General features: G+C 33.8%; 1 protein-coding gene across 1 annotated transcript; it reads right to left on the bottom strand.

The window, feature by feature from the left end:
* Nucleotides 1-6,885: 6,885 nt before the first annotated feature.
* LOC147393536 (protein PSK SIMULATOR 3-like) lies at nucleotides 6,886-8,814 on the bottom strand. Its single transcript, XM_086454981.1, has one exon. The coding sequence runs from the start codon at nucleotides 8,516-8,518 to the stop codon at nucleotides 7,106-7,108; it is 1,413 nt and encodes a 470-aa protein (XP_086311107.1). The 5' UTR covers nucleotides 8,519-8,814; the 3' UTR covers nucleotides 6,886-7,105.
* Nucleotides 8,815-17,632: the final 8,818 nt, after the last annotated feature.

The raw sequence follows: 17,632 nt of genomic DNA, 5'->3' as shown, positions 1-17,632 counted from the left end.
CTCACGAACCACACATACCAAGTAAACTAGGATAAATACTCATAGGTGGCCAATAAGGGGGCTTGAACTCAAGACCTCTCTCTTTTTCAAGGAAGGCCCTAGCTAGTACGCCCAAATAAAAGTTTTTTTTTTAATTATAAAGAGGGCTTTGCCAAATAAATCAAGGGTACAACCATGTTTTTTAGAGAAAAAAAATCGGGAGTTGATTGCAGAACTAAAAATCGAAGGTACACTGATAAATCTAATTTTTTCTCTAAAGGTTGAAGACAATTAATTTTAGGTCAAAAAAAAAACAAGGGTTTTGGGCGAGAAGTTGGAAGTTTATGTGATCAATTTGAAAACCCAGAGGGTTAGCTATCTCCTTGGTAGTTACCATAAAACTTCAATCCAAGCCCAACCCAGGTTTTGATTGGACTGGACGAAAACTTTTAGAAAAACCCAATATTTTGTGGGAAGAATCCAGTCCGTGCCAGATATCCATTAATTAGTCCAAGATGAAAGAAAATTAAATTTGAATGAAAAAGTGATAAAATAATTAACATGTAATTCTTCAAAACCATCAATAAAGTGCACTTACTTCTAGCTACCTTCTTAAGGATTTCACCCTTACTAAGGATCCTCGGGCTCACCTCTCGGCATCCAAAAACATGATCCCATGCTTTAGGGTCGTAGAAGATGAAATTCAATGAATTTTCAACAAAACAAAACAAAAAAAGAAGCTATTTTTCACCATCGAATTTCATTTTTAAGTTTGGGAGTTATGTAGAAGTTCGACAACTATCTATTTTCAAAATCTTAGATCTAGTTCAAAAGAAATTTTTTTTTGAATTTTTGAATTTTTTTTTTTTTATCTGAGTTTTTCGATGAAACTTTAGAGGGCTGTGTTGTTGGATTGCTGAAGTGGTAATCCATTTGAGCAAAGCGGCCCTTAGTAAGCTCAAAATCTTACTAGGTTAGTAAGGAAAGGGTTTCACTTTAAGTATATTATTTAATGTTCTTAGTTTAACTAAGTTGCAAATAAAACAAATTCACTATAGATCTCCAAGCAAACATTTCCCCTGCTATTGATCCCTATGAGGTGGTCTTTTTCCAATAATCATGATATGGGCTTGGGCCTGGAAAATTAGCCCATAGACAAACATGGGTTTTTTATGTTTAGGTTGTGGGATGGGCTTTGGCAGACCTTGACCAGCTCAAAACCCTAACTACTTGATTGCTCACAAATATATGAGTCAAAAAAACCTGTAGTCTCGACTTGACCATATTTGAGATGGGATAATCCATGCATTAATTCGGAGCTGAAACAAAAGGAGCCAACCCGAGATCTTCCCAACAAATAAAAAAGAGTCAGTGATTTTCTGACTCCCCCCTTTGACACACTCCACCTCTACTCTCCCTACATGGCATTCTACATAACCGTAGATTTTCTCTCCTCGGGATGCACAACCACACATCCCCATAAACATAAGAAATTGTGTATCTCGAGGAATAAAATCTACGGTTCTAACACATACCACATTAGGAGAGTAGAGGGGGGAGTGAGAAAAGCATTATTCAATCAAAAAACATCTTTTGAAACCATAAGCTGACTTCGTAGACAAAATCGTGACACTTTTAGGGTTGGGATGGCAAGGAGATGACCTACACGAGCATGAAACAACCACACGTGCAACTATGACCACTTAGAGAAAGATGGACTCTTAGATGTCCAAAGGACTTCATTATAAAAGGGGCCAGGAACATCAATATTTACTATGAGATCCTTGTTACTCTGTTAGACTTTCAATTAACTTGATCATCGAAGTGGAATTTAAATACACCATTGAAACTTTTTTTTTCCTTATATGAATTATGAACCTGATCTCTAACCCTTATCAGATTATATCTAGTTCGAGCCCAAGTTGAACAAAACCTAATCCATTTTGACACCCCTACATAGATTGAACCAAATTGTGAAGTATGCATTCATTTTACCTAACCTCAACTTACAGCCCATATCATGAATTGTAGCCGAATTAGGTTATTTAACCTTAATTACATAGAGAAAAGATAAAAAACATAGTTTGAAGTTTGGACTAGGCTTTGAGCCAAATGATTCCTCTTTCAATCCATTTTACTCTTCTTCCAAAGAACCTCCAAATTACAACTCACTTTAGAGAATGAACTTTAAGTAGCCAAATTAGGTTATTTCTTCCTAAATTTTGCAAGAAAGGATCAAATCAGATCATATAGATTGAACCAAGTTGCAAACCAGGTAACATATATGCATTTCAAGCTATTTATTCTCCTCTACATCCGCCCTTAGATATACCAAAGAGAATCCTCTTCTTTCTTTTCTTTTTTTCAAGATTGAAGTTGCATAGAGTTAGGTGCACCCCTTCTTGTAGTTAACGACTTCAAACATGATCATTCTTTTTTTTTTTTTTTATGATGGGGAATCCAAACTTACGTCCGACTAGTGGGACCAGAAGAGCTAGAGGCTAGTCCAAGGCGTGTGGCTCTCTTCCCTTGGACACATGCAACGCTCACAAATCACACACACCAGGTAAGTGAGGGTGCACCCTCATGGGTGGCCTCAAGCAATTAATGCTCATTCTGGGTATCGAGATCACGACCTCCGGACTTTCATCGCTTATTGGTTCAAAATTGCCAAGGTTATGAATATGATCATTCTTATAGTATAATTGACGGAAAAATACAAGACATAGGAACAAATTCATCTATGGTTTGTGTGGAAGATTTTTCGATCAATCCAAGACCTCGAATACATCACAATGATAGCACCACCAAGGCTCTTTGGCAAGTATTGTACCAATGCCTTTTAGGGAATTTAACAGAGGTTTGGCACTGATGTGCATCTTGAGATGTTAGATTGCTTAGAAAAATCTGTGTATGTGTGCCCAAGCGACCGCAAGCATATATAAGTGAATTTGGCAACCTTACAATGGTTTTCTCTTAAACTCCAAGTTGGAAAATAAGGTTGCATGGAAATTTCTTGAGAATGAATCTAGAAACAGACACAAATTTTCTAGAAATTATTTCTAATAATTCTCAAAATATGGTTGAATTAGGTTTAATTTCCAATATTCTGCCCGGAAAATGTCCATAAACAACCAATCTTGCTTCTTAATTAAGGTGGATTTATTAGTGAAAACAATGATAAATCTGCAAAACCACCTCAATAGATCAAAAGGGGAAACAACAATATATTGAAAATGTTGAGGTAGCGCTTGGAAATGCTTTCGGAAAGCACTTACTGTTAGAGAATAAGATGCATTATATTAAGATGCATGAGATACATTGTATCATTGTTAGTATATCTCATCACAAATGGAAGGTTGTGATGGAGGATATTTTAGAATATATATTGATATTTAGAATATATCAATTAGGATATTCTAGAATATTTATATTAGGTAGTTTTCATATATCTTAATTGATGTAAAGTCTATAAATACCCTATTGGGACTTTTGTAATATTCATCAAAGAATCTCAATAAAATTCAAATTTCCACACTTATCACGTTTTGGCATTCAAAAGCATTTTCACAGTTCAAATTAGCATACATGAGAAGTGTTTCCTGTCAAATGCAAAAAATTAAAAATGAACAAAAATGAGAGACTGCACAGATCAACTTCTTATTTCCAACACTTCCAGGAGGTTTATAGAACTTATAGTATTTTTTAATGATAAAGTCTTTGCTTTTGTAAATTTTTCCACTATTAATCGCATTATTCACCCAATCAAGTATTCCAATACTTAAAGTCATTTGGTTTGTATAGAATGGCTAATGAGTATCTATTTCCAAACACTATAACAACTCATTGCACCCACTTAAGTGATTTTTGTAAAAGAAAAGAAAATTAAATTAGCATTTTACCTTTTCATTTTGGTTTATTGCACACACCACTGCCTACTAAACAAAAAACTCAGAACCCATTTTTTTTTTCTTTCTTCTTCTTCCTTCCTTCCCCTCTTCTTCATTTTTTCCTCTCATTTTTCTTCTTCTTCTTCATGTTCATCTCCTTCTGAGTTTTATGAGAGGTTGAATCTATGGAGATTAGGTTTTAAGTTTTTTTTTTTTTTTTCAAGTTATCTTATTCATTTTACTTCTTGCATTTAATCATTAAAAAGATGAAAAAACCACTATTAAAACCTTAAAACGATGATTTTGACTTAAAATCGTCGAAGATTTTTTAATAGTTATGTTCGATAGATTTAGATCGAACTTGTTTTAGCATATTCGATAGATATCTACTTAAATATGACTAACCAGATTCGGTAGGTACCTATCGAGCATTACAAAACTGATTTGGTAAGTTCCTACCAAACAAAATTTTCTCATGAGAATGGCTCCAACTCGATTGGAAGCGTTAAGATAAGAAAAATAAGTAAGATCAAAGCTTAAAAACCCCATTGAAACTCTTACACTAAGTACCTACCGAACATTATAAAATCGATTTGGTAAGTTCCTACGAAACAAAATCTTCTCATGAGAATGGTTCCGACTCGATTAGAAGTGTTAAGATAAGAAAAATAAGGAAGATCACAGTTTAAAATCTTCATTGAAACTCTTTCTAGAGTAAAGAAGAAGAACAACAATAACAAATGAGAAAGAGAGGAAGAAGAAAAATGATTCGATACCTTTAGATGAGTGAAACAAGTAATTTAGGTTAAAATACATTTAATAGGTGTGTGTAGGTAGTTATTTTAAAATTAAGGTGAGTATCACAAGAAAGTGGGTGTAAATTATAATTTCGGTGTGTGCAAATAGACCCACACATAGCTAATCTCAAACTCTACAATTCGGGATAACAATCATGGGCAAATGTATGGTTTATATTGCCCAGATACAAGCAACTATCTTGGTGTCGATAGTACTGTAAATTTCTTTTACTATAATACTAATAAAATTCGGTGATCACTCCACCCAAAACACAGTGTCCTGTAGCATGTGATGTGATTAGTGGACTTTAAAATTTTCAAAGATAAATGATACTCATTGGATTCCTACACATCCAAATGCATACAAAGGAAAAGTACAAAAAGGGTCACCTATTTTGTTGAAATTACCCACCTAGAAATATTTTAGAACATATTTATCATGAAAAATGCCAAATTACCTGTTTTGGTATTTATTTATTGAACAATGTTCAAGTGACCTCAAGCTTGAACGTCATATCCCACTTCATGTGAAAATTGATAGGAAGATATATGATTTTTCACTCATATCTTGATGAAACACATCTATACTTCCTATCCACTTTCATGTCATGAAGTGTGATATGAGACTCCAGCTTGAAGTCACTCCAGTACAAATCTTATTTAATTTAGAGTCATGTTGGAGTGACCTCAAGATTTAACCTCACATCACACACCCTGACATGAAAGTGTAGTTTGATGAAAAGCTTCAATGATTCCTATACGCTTTCATGTCAAGGCGTGCGATGTTAGGTTCAATCTTGAGGTCACTTCAGCATTATTCATACACACGGAAGAGTCAATTGTGTTGGAGTGACTTCATTTCACACTTTCTTGATGTGGAGGTGCACACAGAATCATAGATACTTGTCACTCGTATCTCGATGGAAAGCATCTATGATTCGTACACACCTCCACATCAAAGTGCGAAATGAGTTCATTAATCTTTTAGATCACTTGAGTATTATTCTTACTTTTTTTTAGCCTGCTAATGAACCTCAAATAAAAGACCATCTTTTCACAAAAAAAGTTACTAAAAATTCATAACTATATTTAGGGTTTAAATCATATTAAAATAAAGGTATAAAGGTAAATATTCAACAAAATAGACATCTTTTTTTATTAAAAAAAATAGTCCATTTGTATGAATTTTTAAATAAAATGAAGGTATAAATATAAGTTCAGTTTAACATTTGTACCATTTTTGGTAAAAATAAATAAATTTTGAAATGATCATATAGGGGGCACCAAATTTTTTAGATAAGGCTTTGATGATGATGATGATTTGGATCATTTACGAGTTTACTCGTGCTCAACCCGCTAATGGCCCTAGTTAATAATCTTCGATCTGGATATTAAAAGGGAGATCCAAAAGGCCAATAAAATCTTTGAATGTGGTGTTTGATTGCAGTAATAACTATACTTATTAGAGTTAAGAAGCATAAGTGTAAACTATATATATATATATATATATATGGGAAATGTTCAGCAACAAACATTTTGGCAAAACATTTTTCAAAACATGGGTTAGAGGTTTTGGAATGGGCTGATTTTTGGTGAGGATGATCTCTACGGTGAGGAGATCATCCTCACCAAAAATCAGCCCATTCCAAAACTTCTAGCCCCATGTTTACAAGTTGAAAAATCATGGACCGTCCATTTTTTGTAAACCATTTTTGATGGGGTTAGAAGTTTTGGAATGGGCTGATTTTTGGTGATGATGATCTCCTCACCGTAGAGATCATCCTCACCAAAAATCAGCCCATTCCAAAACCTCTAACCCATGTTTTGAAAAATGTTTTGCCAAAATGTTTGTTGCTGAACAGGACCCTATATATATATATATCATTCCGTTCCAAAGCTTCTAACCCCATCAAAACTGATTTACAAAAATTGGACGGTCTAAAATTTTTCAACTCTAAACATGGGGCTAGAAGTTTCATAATAGGCTGATTTTTGGCAAGGACAATCTCCTCACCATAGAGATCATCCTCACAAAAAATTAGTCCATTCCAAATATTTTTGCCCATATAAGACAAAACACATTTTAGCTTTATGAGTAGCTTTATATGTATACGGATCCTAATCCATATATATATATATTTCCAATTATACACTAAAATTGAGAATGACACAAAAGTAATATGTTTAATAACATACATCGAAAAAAAAAAACTGCATAATTAAATCAAAACCCATGAATCATCATTAAAAATTCACTCTTAAATGTTATTATTTACATAAATCTATACTACCATATACATGTCAGGGTTAGCATCAAAGGAAACTCAAGCAAACCAGCTCAATCTAATTAAAACATAACAAGGAAAATTAGTTTTTTTTTTTTTTTGAAGGAAAAAAAAATGGCCAAGACAAGAAGAAAAAGAAAAGACATTCATCCACTCAACCGGAACTCTGCACATTCATGTGCCCCTTGAAGTTGGAGCATTCAAACAAGGCCTTAACATTCATCTCCCTCTCAAATCTCCATATATAATTCAGTCCCACAAGAAGCTCAGCAATAGCGGCCTCCGTCTTAGCTTGATTTGCAAAGTAAAGCGTCGTTAGAAGAAGAACATTCGTCCTCGACGTCAAATTCTGTTGTTCAAAACTCCTTTCGCTTTGCCATTTAATCATGTTATGTGCTAAAGGTGATAACCAACCCAAGATCCTCCCCAATGCGTCTTTCCATTCTCCTGCAAGCACAGGATCACTAGCCGAAAACCCTACACCTTTCAATCTAGCCCTTAGTAACACTCTAATACTACTAGGCAACATTGCATATAGATCATCCCGAGCATCAACACCGACTAATTGAGGTGATCTGATCATCTTTTCAATCACGATGATCAAATTAGCATAGTGTAGAGAAAGACCCACTGCTCCTAAGGTCGTTGATGGTGGTTTTAGTAGCTTTGAATTCGAATCGAAGAAGTTATTATTGTGATCGTGCTTTTCATCATGTTTAGATGTACTACTCTTCATTAATGGTCCTGATACAAAATTACAAGAACTAGAATTCTCCGAAGGGTATACGGTAGCTGATACCGATAGGCTTCGTTGTAGCGAATGACCTTGCCCGATTCCAAAAACTAGCTTAATTCTAGCTAGAATTGTGAAAACTGATCTTCCAAGAAGTGATGTAACCATGTCGAAATTTCGACTCCATAATGAACACTCCCTCAAATTCTTCACCTGTTGTTTTTGCCAGAAGAGCTTTTGTTGTAAATCACTTACCTTCTTCTCTTTGATCAATATTTCATAATCACCACATTGTAATAATTTCTTCAATCCATTTTCAACCTCTGAAAGTTCTTCGATTTCTATATAAAGTGTCGTGGTTTGCGTCACATATCGATCCATCTTCTTTATCTTGGCTTCCATATCTTTCCAACTCAATACCCAACTATGAGGATCACAGCCCGAATTGGCGAACTCTTCAAAAAAACGATCGAAACATCGAAGACCTGAATCCTCGCACCGCTTGCCAAACCTAGAGACGGAATTGGCGACAAGCCTTAGGTTTTCAAATAATTCAGCACAAGCTAGGCCAAGAAGAAAGGTATCATCGTTGGAGACGATCTTGCGGACTCCTTCGAGAGTTATCGCTTCATGACGAAGACGAACAATGTTTTTATCCGAAAGTGATTGCCAAAGATGTAGAAGCTTCGACATGAGTCCAGCGATCTCGAAGGCTAAGACACCAACTTGAGATTTCTTGACCATTTGTTTGGGTGGTGGTGTGGTTCGAACGACATCAAGACCGTTCGTGATCGCGTTCTTCACCTTAATCAACCATGTATCAACAAGAGCCATGAATTTAAGAACAATGATAGAGAAGAAGAAGAAGAAGAAGAAGAAGAGATATTTGGTGTAATTGATTTTAGTGAGAATTTTTGGGGTATGGGTTTGGAAAGAAGAGTGGGTAATGGAGAAAACAAAGAGAGAAATAATTGAAGAGTGAAGTTGGAGAGAAAAGGATAAGAGAGAGTGTTTGAAAATGCTGGTGTAGGCTCGTGGGATGTTGAAAGCTACACAATTAGTCTCATAAGAGATGAATGGAATTAGAGAAAAAAAGAGAGATGGGAAAGAAAACGACAAAGAGATAGTGTTGGTGACGATGTTGTACCATTGTTGTTGTAGTTCAGTTCCTGTACTCCTGGAGTTGTGTAAGGTTTTATCAATCAATATTCGTCTTAATGAGAAGGAAAATACCAGCCTCAAAGGTTTGAGGCTCTTCATCAACCAAATGGTTGAGATGAGAGGATAGTCCCTACTCCCAAGGATTCCAAATTAAACGTATCCCTATGAAAGGTATTAAAAGCCCTAGAAAATGCTTTTTTTTTTACCCTTAATTTTATCTATATTTACTATCCAATTTGTTTTTCTGGATACATTTTTCTTCACAATCTTACATCTCCGATCTCAAGTTATCACAAAGTTCTAAGAATAAGGGATCGATTGATTAAATTGACAAAGCAATGAACTAATCGATGATTTATAAATTAATCATCAAAGATGATAATATTTTGTCTTTAATATCTTCAACCTTCAAATCTCAAGAACAACATCAATGAGTGTTGGACGTACGCAATGACCAGAGTTTCCCTCTAAAAAGAGAGGTCTTGACTTCAAATCCCTCGTTGGTCACTCACAGGGATTTATCTCGATTTATATGTGCAATTGGATCATCTACTTGAAGAATTTGAGCGAGATATGATGCTCTAAGAGGTCAGTTGCCTTGTCCTACTAGTCACATGGCCTAATGGTCGAGACATCCCGTCATTAAATAAAATAATAAAATAAAAAATTTCAAGAACAATATAGGGATTTTAAGGAGATTGAAGAGGATGGATTTTGGAGAAAAAAAAATAAATATCATTTGCATGAAATCTAAAATTTTCCAAACTCATCTAAATTAATGAACATAAAACCCTGAATAATTGCTGAACTAGATAAGTATCCTATGATGTCTAAGGTGTTGTTTGTTAAATTGAAAAAAATAAGTGCTGAATAGCATTAAGCGCTGAATTTAAGTGCTGAAAAAGTTGCTTGTTTAAATATTGAATCATGTTTATTACACATTGCTGAAGCTTGTAAATTGTCTTTGTTACCCTTACAATCATATTATACAATGTTTGCATGTTTCAAATGCCTATTTCTTATCAAACACAATAAAATAAATTATTTCTTATAAAATTAAAATACAATTCATTTTTAAATAATAAATAATACTCAAATCTTCAATTTATAAATAATAATTTATATTTATAAAAGCCCACAAATTTTAAATTAAAAATAATAATGTCATACAAGTCACCAAAATTTGAAATCAACATTAAAATAACTTAATTTTGGATGAATAATTTTCGATGAAAATGAAGGATATGTAATTATAAAAGCACCCTATGAATTGATAAAGGCAACCCACACCATAGCCAATTTTTTTCGTTTTATATGGGTTAAAGTTTTTAAAATGAGCAAATTTTTAGTGAGGATGGCCTATACGGTCTAGAGATCATCCTCTCTAAAAATCAGTCTATTTTAAAACTTCTAACTCGTCAAAAATAGTTTTTTTTTTTTAAAAGGACGATTTATGGTTCTTGAACATATTTTGATAGGGTTAGAAGTTTCAGGATGTGCTGATTTTTGGTGAGGATGATCTCCTCATTGTAGAGATCATCCTCATCAAAAATCAACTTATTCTAAAACTTTTAACTCATATAAGACAAAATAATTTAGTCATGATGTGGGTTTATTAATTTGTGGGGTGCTTATATACTAATGAGGAAAACATTCTCACCAAAAATCAACTCATTCCAAACTTTTAACTCATATAAGATAAAATAATTTAACCATGGTGTGAGTTTATTAATTTGTGGAGTGCCTATATACTTATCCATGGGATATAAAAGGTAATATCCTTTTAAGAATAAGGGCATACTTGTTCGTGTCGAAAAAAGTAAAGTGCTTATCGCTTCAACATTTTTTTTCAGCATCAAAATAGTGTTGAATTTTTTTCACTTATTTTCAACAAAGCGCTAAAAATATAAAGTAAACAAACGCGTTATTTGATAAAAAATGCTAAATTTAATTTTTTTCAGCAATAAGCGCTGAAAAATAACACAAACAAACATTGCCTAAGTGTTTGTTTAATGGAGAGCCTCAAATAACGTTTGAGAGTAGTGTTTCTATTAAAAAAAAAGAAACAAAGGAAATACGTTGCTTAGGTAATCTGTCAACAAACTCTTTTTTGGTGTACCATTTATACTCCAATTTTGGATTTTTTTAGGGATGTCGTGGTAAATAGTTTGGGCTGATTTGGACATACTCCGGGCTTTGGTGAAATATTTAAAATACCCCTATATTTTCTTACCCCTTTGACTGAGGACTGCTACAAGAGACTATTAAAAGGACTTAAATATCCTTGTCTTTAAGGGTCTAATTTATTGCTTGAAATTTTATTTTTCAAGCTGTTAGAATTTTATGGAAATATTGCACTTGGAGAAACAAAAAGAATAAGAAAAAGAAAATTAAAGAATTAATAAGAGAAGCGAGGGAGAGAAACTCACATGACTATTAGGGAGATCGATTGAGGGATTTTCATTTTCCCTGGGTCTGGGTAAGAAAACAAATTTCAATCTCAAAGTGAAAATCATCTATGTGGAAAAATCGTTTTTCCATGGAAACATACAATCAAACAATGAAAAATACAATTTTTATGTAATTTCGATTTCTCACCCATTTTTCATGCGAAAGCAAGGAGACCCTTATTTTCTTTTCAAATATATATCATCTTTGAATTATTCAAACATATATTATTATTAAAAAAAATATTGAAGTGACTGAGCAAGACACTGTGTTTCACATTGCGTTGACGTGAATGTGTGCACGGAATCAGAACTATTTTTCTCGAGATAAGCATATATGGTTCTATGCGCACATCCACAAGTCAACGTAGTCATTCTAGCACGACTCTATTATTAAGCTTGAAAGTTGAAAAAGAGTCACCTTAAAGATCGAAGACAATGGGTTCTTGAGATAAAAAATAAAAAGTGAATTTTGTAAGAAGTTGAAGACAAGGGTTTTTAGGCCATTTTCCCTTTTGCCCTTAATCCCCTAGAAGACCACCGTCAAAGGATATGTGAATAGTTTTGGAAACATGGGGATGTCTAAAATATTCATTAAAACCCTAAGAGGTCTACCTAAATCACATTTTTTAGTTATGATCCTGTACTCCATGATTATCCAACTTCGTTTCCCTTCTATATGATATACACAACAATCTTTGGGCCCACTGGAACATGAAGATTTAAGCCCACTATTTGGTGTACTTCTAGACCGAAATCAGGATGAATCAAACATCCATAGTTTGACATTTAATCCACGTGGTTCTCAAGGAAACCTGGAGTTGAGTTACTAACTACTTCCTTCACTACAGGATCTAGACTTGGCTTGTTTATAATGTTGTTTTAGTATGAGTTGTAAGCACGTGCGCTCAAGGACAAAAAAACGCCGTAGAAGCAACGTACGTGTGCCCCAGAATCTCTTCATCTCAATTTGCCGTTGTGCCCTTTTGAGCTTTTTTCATAATTGATTTATATTTAACAATATTTAAAAAGAAAAGTGGTCCAATCGCGCGCGTGAGATGAACACAAGGGTGACTGATTGATGATGGAGCAGGATTGTATTGTTGGTTGGTTGGTCCATTTCGATTGCAATTAATCAGACCAAATTTGCATGATTTGTGGTCTCACCATGAGATATGGGTTCAAAATGGCTTCTAGTTTAAAATAATCAATATAATAATCATAATCATCAATTATTTGGATCATCGATCAAAATATTATTATTCAACTAAAAATCTCTTGGGAGGGGCTTATAGAATCATAGTTCCTAGGCTTTCAATGGATCGGGTCGAAATCATATCTTATCAGAGCTAAAATTAATCCATGGTTGACTCAACGCTAAAACTAGGGAAAGAGGTTTGCTCTCCCTAGTCATGTGGTCTTCAGACTATATTATTGCATGTTTAGAAATTTTCGTGGGATCGGGATGTGCGACCATAAGGATTGGTCCCAACGTGAAATGGGTGTTGGGGATACCCTGCATTATCAAAAAAAAAAAAAATTGGATTGGACACTTGTTGATTTTGAATTCAAATTCGATTCGATAATAATAATAAAAAATTATAAAATTAGAACGAAAATTAGAAAGATGTGAGTACAACCCGATTTCTTCTTCACTTTAAGTTCATCTTCGATGCTTTCACTTTTTTGTTTTTAATTATTAATGTCTTTGATAGATCCGAGAAAAATTGAAAAAATTTGAGAGAAATTAGTGAAAAAAAAATTGGATTATAGTCACGAAAGATGAATATTAACCAAAAGATTTTGAATATAATAATAATTGAAAATTAGAATTTTTGAATTAGAAGATATTAAATAAAAAATAAATAAATAAAATAAGAGATTGAATAATTACATTTTTTTTTCTCATGTTTTATTGAATCGGGGTCCTATCTGGTCGGGAAATAGTTGATCCGAAACCACTATGATGGATTATCAAATCAGATAAGATCCTTATTGAAATCCAAATAATCGATCCGTATCCAAAATTATCAGAACAAATCGGATTTGGGGTCTAATTCAATCCATTGGACAGCTTTAGCAGTAATAGTCAACAAATTCCATAAAGGGGACGGTGCAAAGCATGTAAAATGGTGGTACAACTCACCATAAAAAATCAATCTCTACTTTGTTGCTATATTTCACAGCAAAAGCAAACTAAGACTTTTGACTCAAGAGCAAAGTTCATGATGCATTGTATTGAGAATTTGGGGAAACCCACTCACATGGCAAATGAAGGATACGAGAAGTGACATTTCTTAACTAGGGTTTGTGCTAGGGTTAGGTTTTAGTAGGATAAGAGAAGTGACATTTCTTAACTAGGGTTTGTGCTAGGGTTAGGTTTTAGTAATAATCTTCTTGAGGACAAGTTTGCCCTGCTCAGTCTTTCAAAGGCAGTTTACTAGATCCTTGTCTAATTGTCTCAAAATTGAGGGGCAAAACATCTTATATTTATATATATCTTGATATAAGTGCTTTTAAAAGAGTTTTTAATTTTTTTTTTCTTTAAAATCATTATAAATGGACAAAAAAAATTTGATTAATTTTGATACCTAATCATCCATGCCCGTGGGGCATCGGGATATGCAATGAATTGACTTAGAGAAGATCGATGACATTGGTTACGATAATGAAAAGCTATTGTTAGAAAATTGGTACATTTGCTTATTGTCTTGATTTGTATATATTGTTATAGTTGACGTTAGACATCGTAATGGGTGGAACACGAATTTGGAGCTCAAGTCATCGGTATTTCTTTCATTATTACTTCAACATGTTAATCGTTCTCCAATTGGGTTTCTTTTAATTTAGATAACAATATGAATTTTGAGAAGTTAAAAAAATAATTCAAAACTTTAAAAAAAAATAAAAATAAATGGACAGCATAATTACTTGGTCTACAAAAAGTTTGATATATAAGTTGAAAAGGAAGAAAAAAAGAAAGAAAGTTGCTTAGGCACATGGTGCCCCATATTGGTCAAACTAAATACAAGAACAGCGGCGAAGCATGAACCAGTAAATCGAAGTGAATTAATAGGTCCACCAAACTTTGAACTCTAAATCTAGGATTCATAAATCAAATAAGTGCTCCAGGAACTTATATGGAATTATCCCATGTCGGTACTATTCATGCTAAGATGAGATGACAAATTTTTTACACCGTCTACTAACGTGATTTAATGTTCCTCCATTATCGAAGTTTGAGATCGAAATGTAGTATTAAAAAAAATTTATCTGGCCTAAAGTGTAAAATATGGGTGTTATGATCCTCCATTTACATCTCTCATTCTGATTTTGGACTCTTAGAAAGCCACTAATCCTATTTGGATCCAATCTATTTGAATGAGACGTGAACTAAGTGCAACGGAATGATCGTGTTGGACCCAATCATGAAAACCGCAAACAATTGAATCGAATGTGGGCCTGTCGACCAAGACATGATATTTGATAATGATTTATGAAGAGCAAAAGGAAAAAATAGATTTAACTTTTTATCTATATTAACTAGGGCATCAGAGTGGATTCAATGACCATTGTTAGTTGTAATAGAAATTGAGGCAACAGAGAGAGAGGGAGGGAGAGATTTATTGCAGGTGTCAGCTAACTTAATTGGTAAAGTCTTTGGGTGATGATACTAAACATGAGTTTAAATCCCGTCAGCACCGACTTACTGAACTCATTAAAATCAGGTTTGATGAAGAAAAAAAAATAGAGAGATCTCCATAATTTCTTTCGCTAATCTCAATGCATATAGGTAAATATTTTCCCCATATTGGGTATTTCATATTATAAAATTGCAAAACTTTCTTTTTGGGTAAAATTTTTTATTGAATTTTTTTCATTGATTTGACATTATGATTTTAAATTCTTAATTAGATGTTCTTTGGATCCATTATATTGTGAAAAATCATGAAATCCCAACCATAAAATAGGAAATCCAATGGTTTGAATAAAACACATACCCAAAAGTACATCATGTAATTCCATCATTAGATTTTGTATTTTAATCACGAGAATTTCGATTTTTTTTTTTTTTTTTTTTTTGAGTCATTGGATCCCAACCCTTATACTAATTACTTTAATCAGTACAAAATGACCATTTACATTGCACTTGTAAGTGCTCGTGATGACTAATTTTCTTGGAGAACCCTCTCTATACTAGTTCTTCCTAACTAAGATTATTATTATTATTATTATTATTACACAATAGTGAATGAAACACAAAGTTGGTTCAAATAAATGTGAGAGCTTGGTAGTGATACCCTACGAACATAACCCCCACGCACCCACTCTCGGCCCCTCCCACCTTACTCATAGTACAATAATGAAGCTTAGCACGTTTCGACCTAGCAAGCAAAGACCCTTGAGGGGCCAAACAACTTTGACGCAAGTAGGAGGGGTCGTCATAGCATGTTTGGCCTATTTTTGTTAGGCCGAAGTGCTAATTAAGGATTTTAATTGTCCATACCTTGTTGGCTCGGGATGGATATGACAAGAGTCTTGCCAGATCGACATGTAGTAATGAGAACCAACCTATTTGTTCTTACTCTATGAGAGTTATCCACTAATTCAATCAGTCAAGATTTTTATCACTTTTGCTCAAGCTAGTTGTATTTTTCTGGGGATTCTATATAGGGAAAATTACTAAAACAATTATATATTTAGTCAAAATTATTGAATCGGTCTTTTTTTTTTGGTTGTATTTACTAAAATGGCCATATACACAGTCAATTTCTTAGGAAGGGGTTTTTGTTTTTTTGTTTTTTTAAATGTACAAGTACATCAGATAATTATTGTAGGAAGAAAAAAAAATGTGAAATTGAATAGATGACCATTTTTGTAAATATTAAAAAAAAAATTATTGATTCAGTAACCATTTTCGTAAAATACCCATGTATCAATTAGTATTGGATCCCTACTAAAATTTCTTTTATGGTAAACGTTGCTGAAGGCAACAACTACATATTAAGACCTTGATAGAGCCTGAACCCATCATCATCAATGTGTCACTTTCCAAAAGCATCCATTGATATATATGATGTTGATGTGGTACCATTCAATAGGAATGTTGACCATATGACACCACAAACCTGAATCTTGATTTGGTGGGACTAAATACATTCTAGATGTGGAGGTCACACGTGTCCCATTCTGATAGGTTTGAGTCATCCACCAATGTAAAAAATTAATAACCCAAGAGTTGGATACCTTTGAAGAAATGAAAGGCTCTCTTTTCATGTCTAAAGTAGTCTTCTTTGCTTCCCCTCTTCTTCTTCCACTCAGTCCCCCACACACACTCGCACTCCATTTGATGGGGACTTTAATGTCCATTACTTGGATTCCACTAAGGTTTAGGAATTAAGAGTCTTTGGGTTTATGTGTGTGTGGGGAAGAATTATGGGAAAGGCTACATATGTGAACCGACAATTCATGAGTTCTCATCTACATATAGATACTTCTTTCCATATTGTTTTGTTCCACTTTGTGTGGACACACAGTCTTAAGTGATGGTCCCATAAACACTATTGATGAGCTATGTACACGTGAAATCATTTGAGACCACACATGCATATAAGTATGCTCAATATACAAGCAACATGATTCGCACGCTTGCCACACACATGCACACAATATATGGAGTTGTGAGGCCCCTATTGTTTCCAAAATGTGAATTATGTTAAAAGCAGATTGTATGTGAAGGTGAAACATATGGGATGATTTGTAGTTCAGGACTCAAGTACATGGAGATGAATTTATTGACATTAGTAAATTATAAGAACTTATTATCACCGTTGGATTTAATGTGATTTTTGGTGGGTGGTCAGCTCATTAATCCAACCTATGGATTGTCAAACATTTAGTCACATTAGAAGAAATGAATTCAGATTCCTATGAAGTTGGGATGTGAAAACTAAGGTACGTATCTACAATGTTGGAGGGATCCCGTCACAAAAGCTAGTCGAAACAAGAATGGGATTTGACAATGGTAAATTGGAAATGTTGCGTCTACACTTAACTGATGGTGAGATTTGTAGAAATGACAATCACATTCATTGAAAATCAATAAAGGGGATACTATGAATCTAACTTTGGCATCAAAATTTCTTTGGCGGGTACAAACACTGGCACCCTAAACCAAAAGGTTTGAGGAGAACAAATAGTAAGAGATACAATCTTTGTTGATGGGATATATCGGCAACTATACCCTCAGGATCCAAAGAACTATTTTGCTATTCTCAACACAAATATAGAGTTCTTTTGTGTCCAAAATATGAAATTTTTGTCTAATTTTCTCTATCCT

The sequence above is a fragment of the Akebia trifoliata genome, chromosome 10, assembly GCF_017979445.1.
Source record: "Akebia trifoliata isolate Shusen 1 chromosome 10, ASM1797944v1, whole genome shotgun sequence".
Taxonomy (NCBI): domain Eukaryota; kingdom Viridiplantae; phylum Streptophyta; class Magnoliopsida; order Ranunculales; family Lardizabalaceae; genus Akebia; species Akebia trifoliata.
Note: the sequence above shows the minus strand (reverse complement) of the source record. Positions and strands in the feature narration are given on the sequence as shown.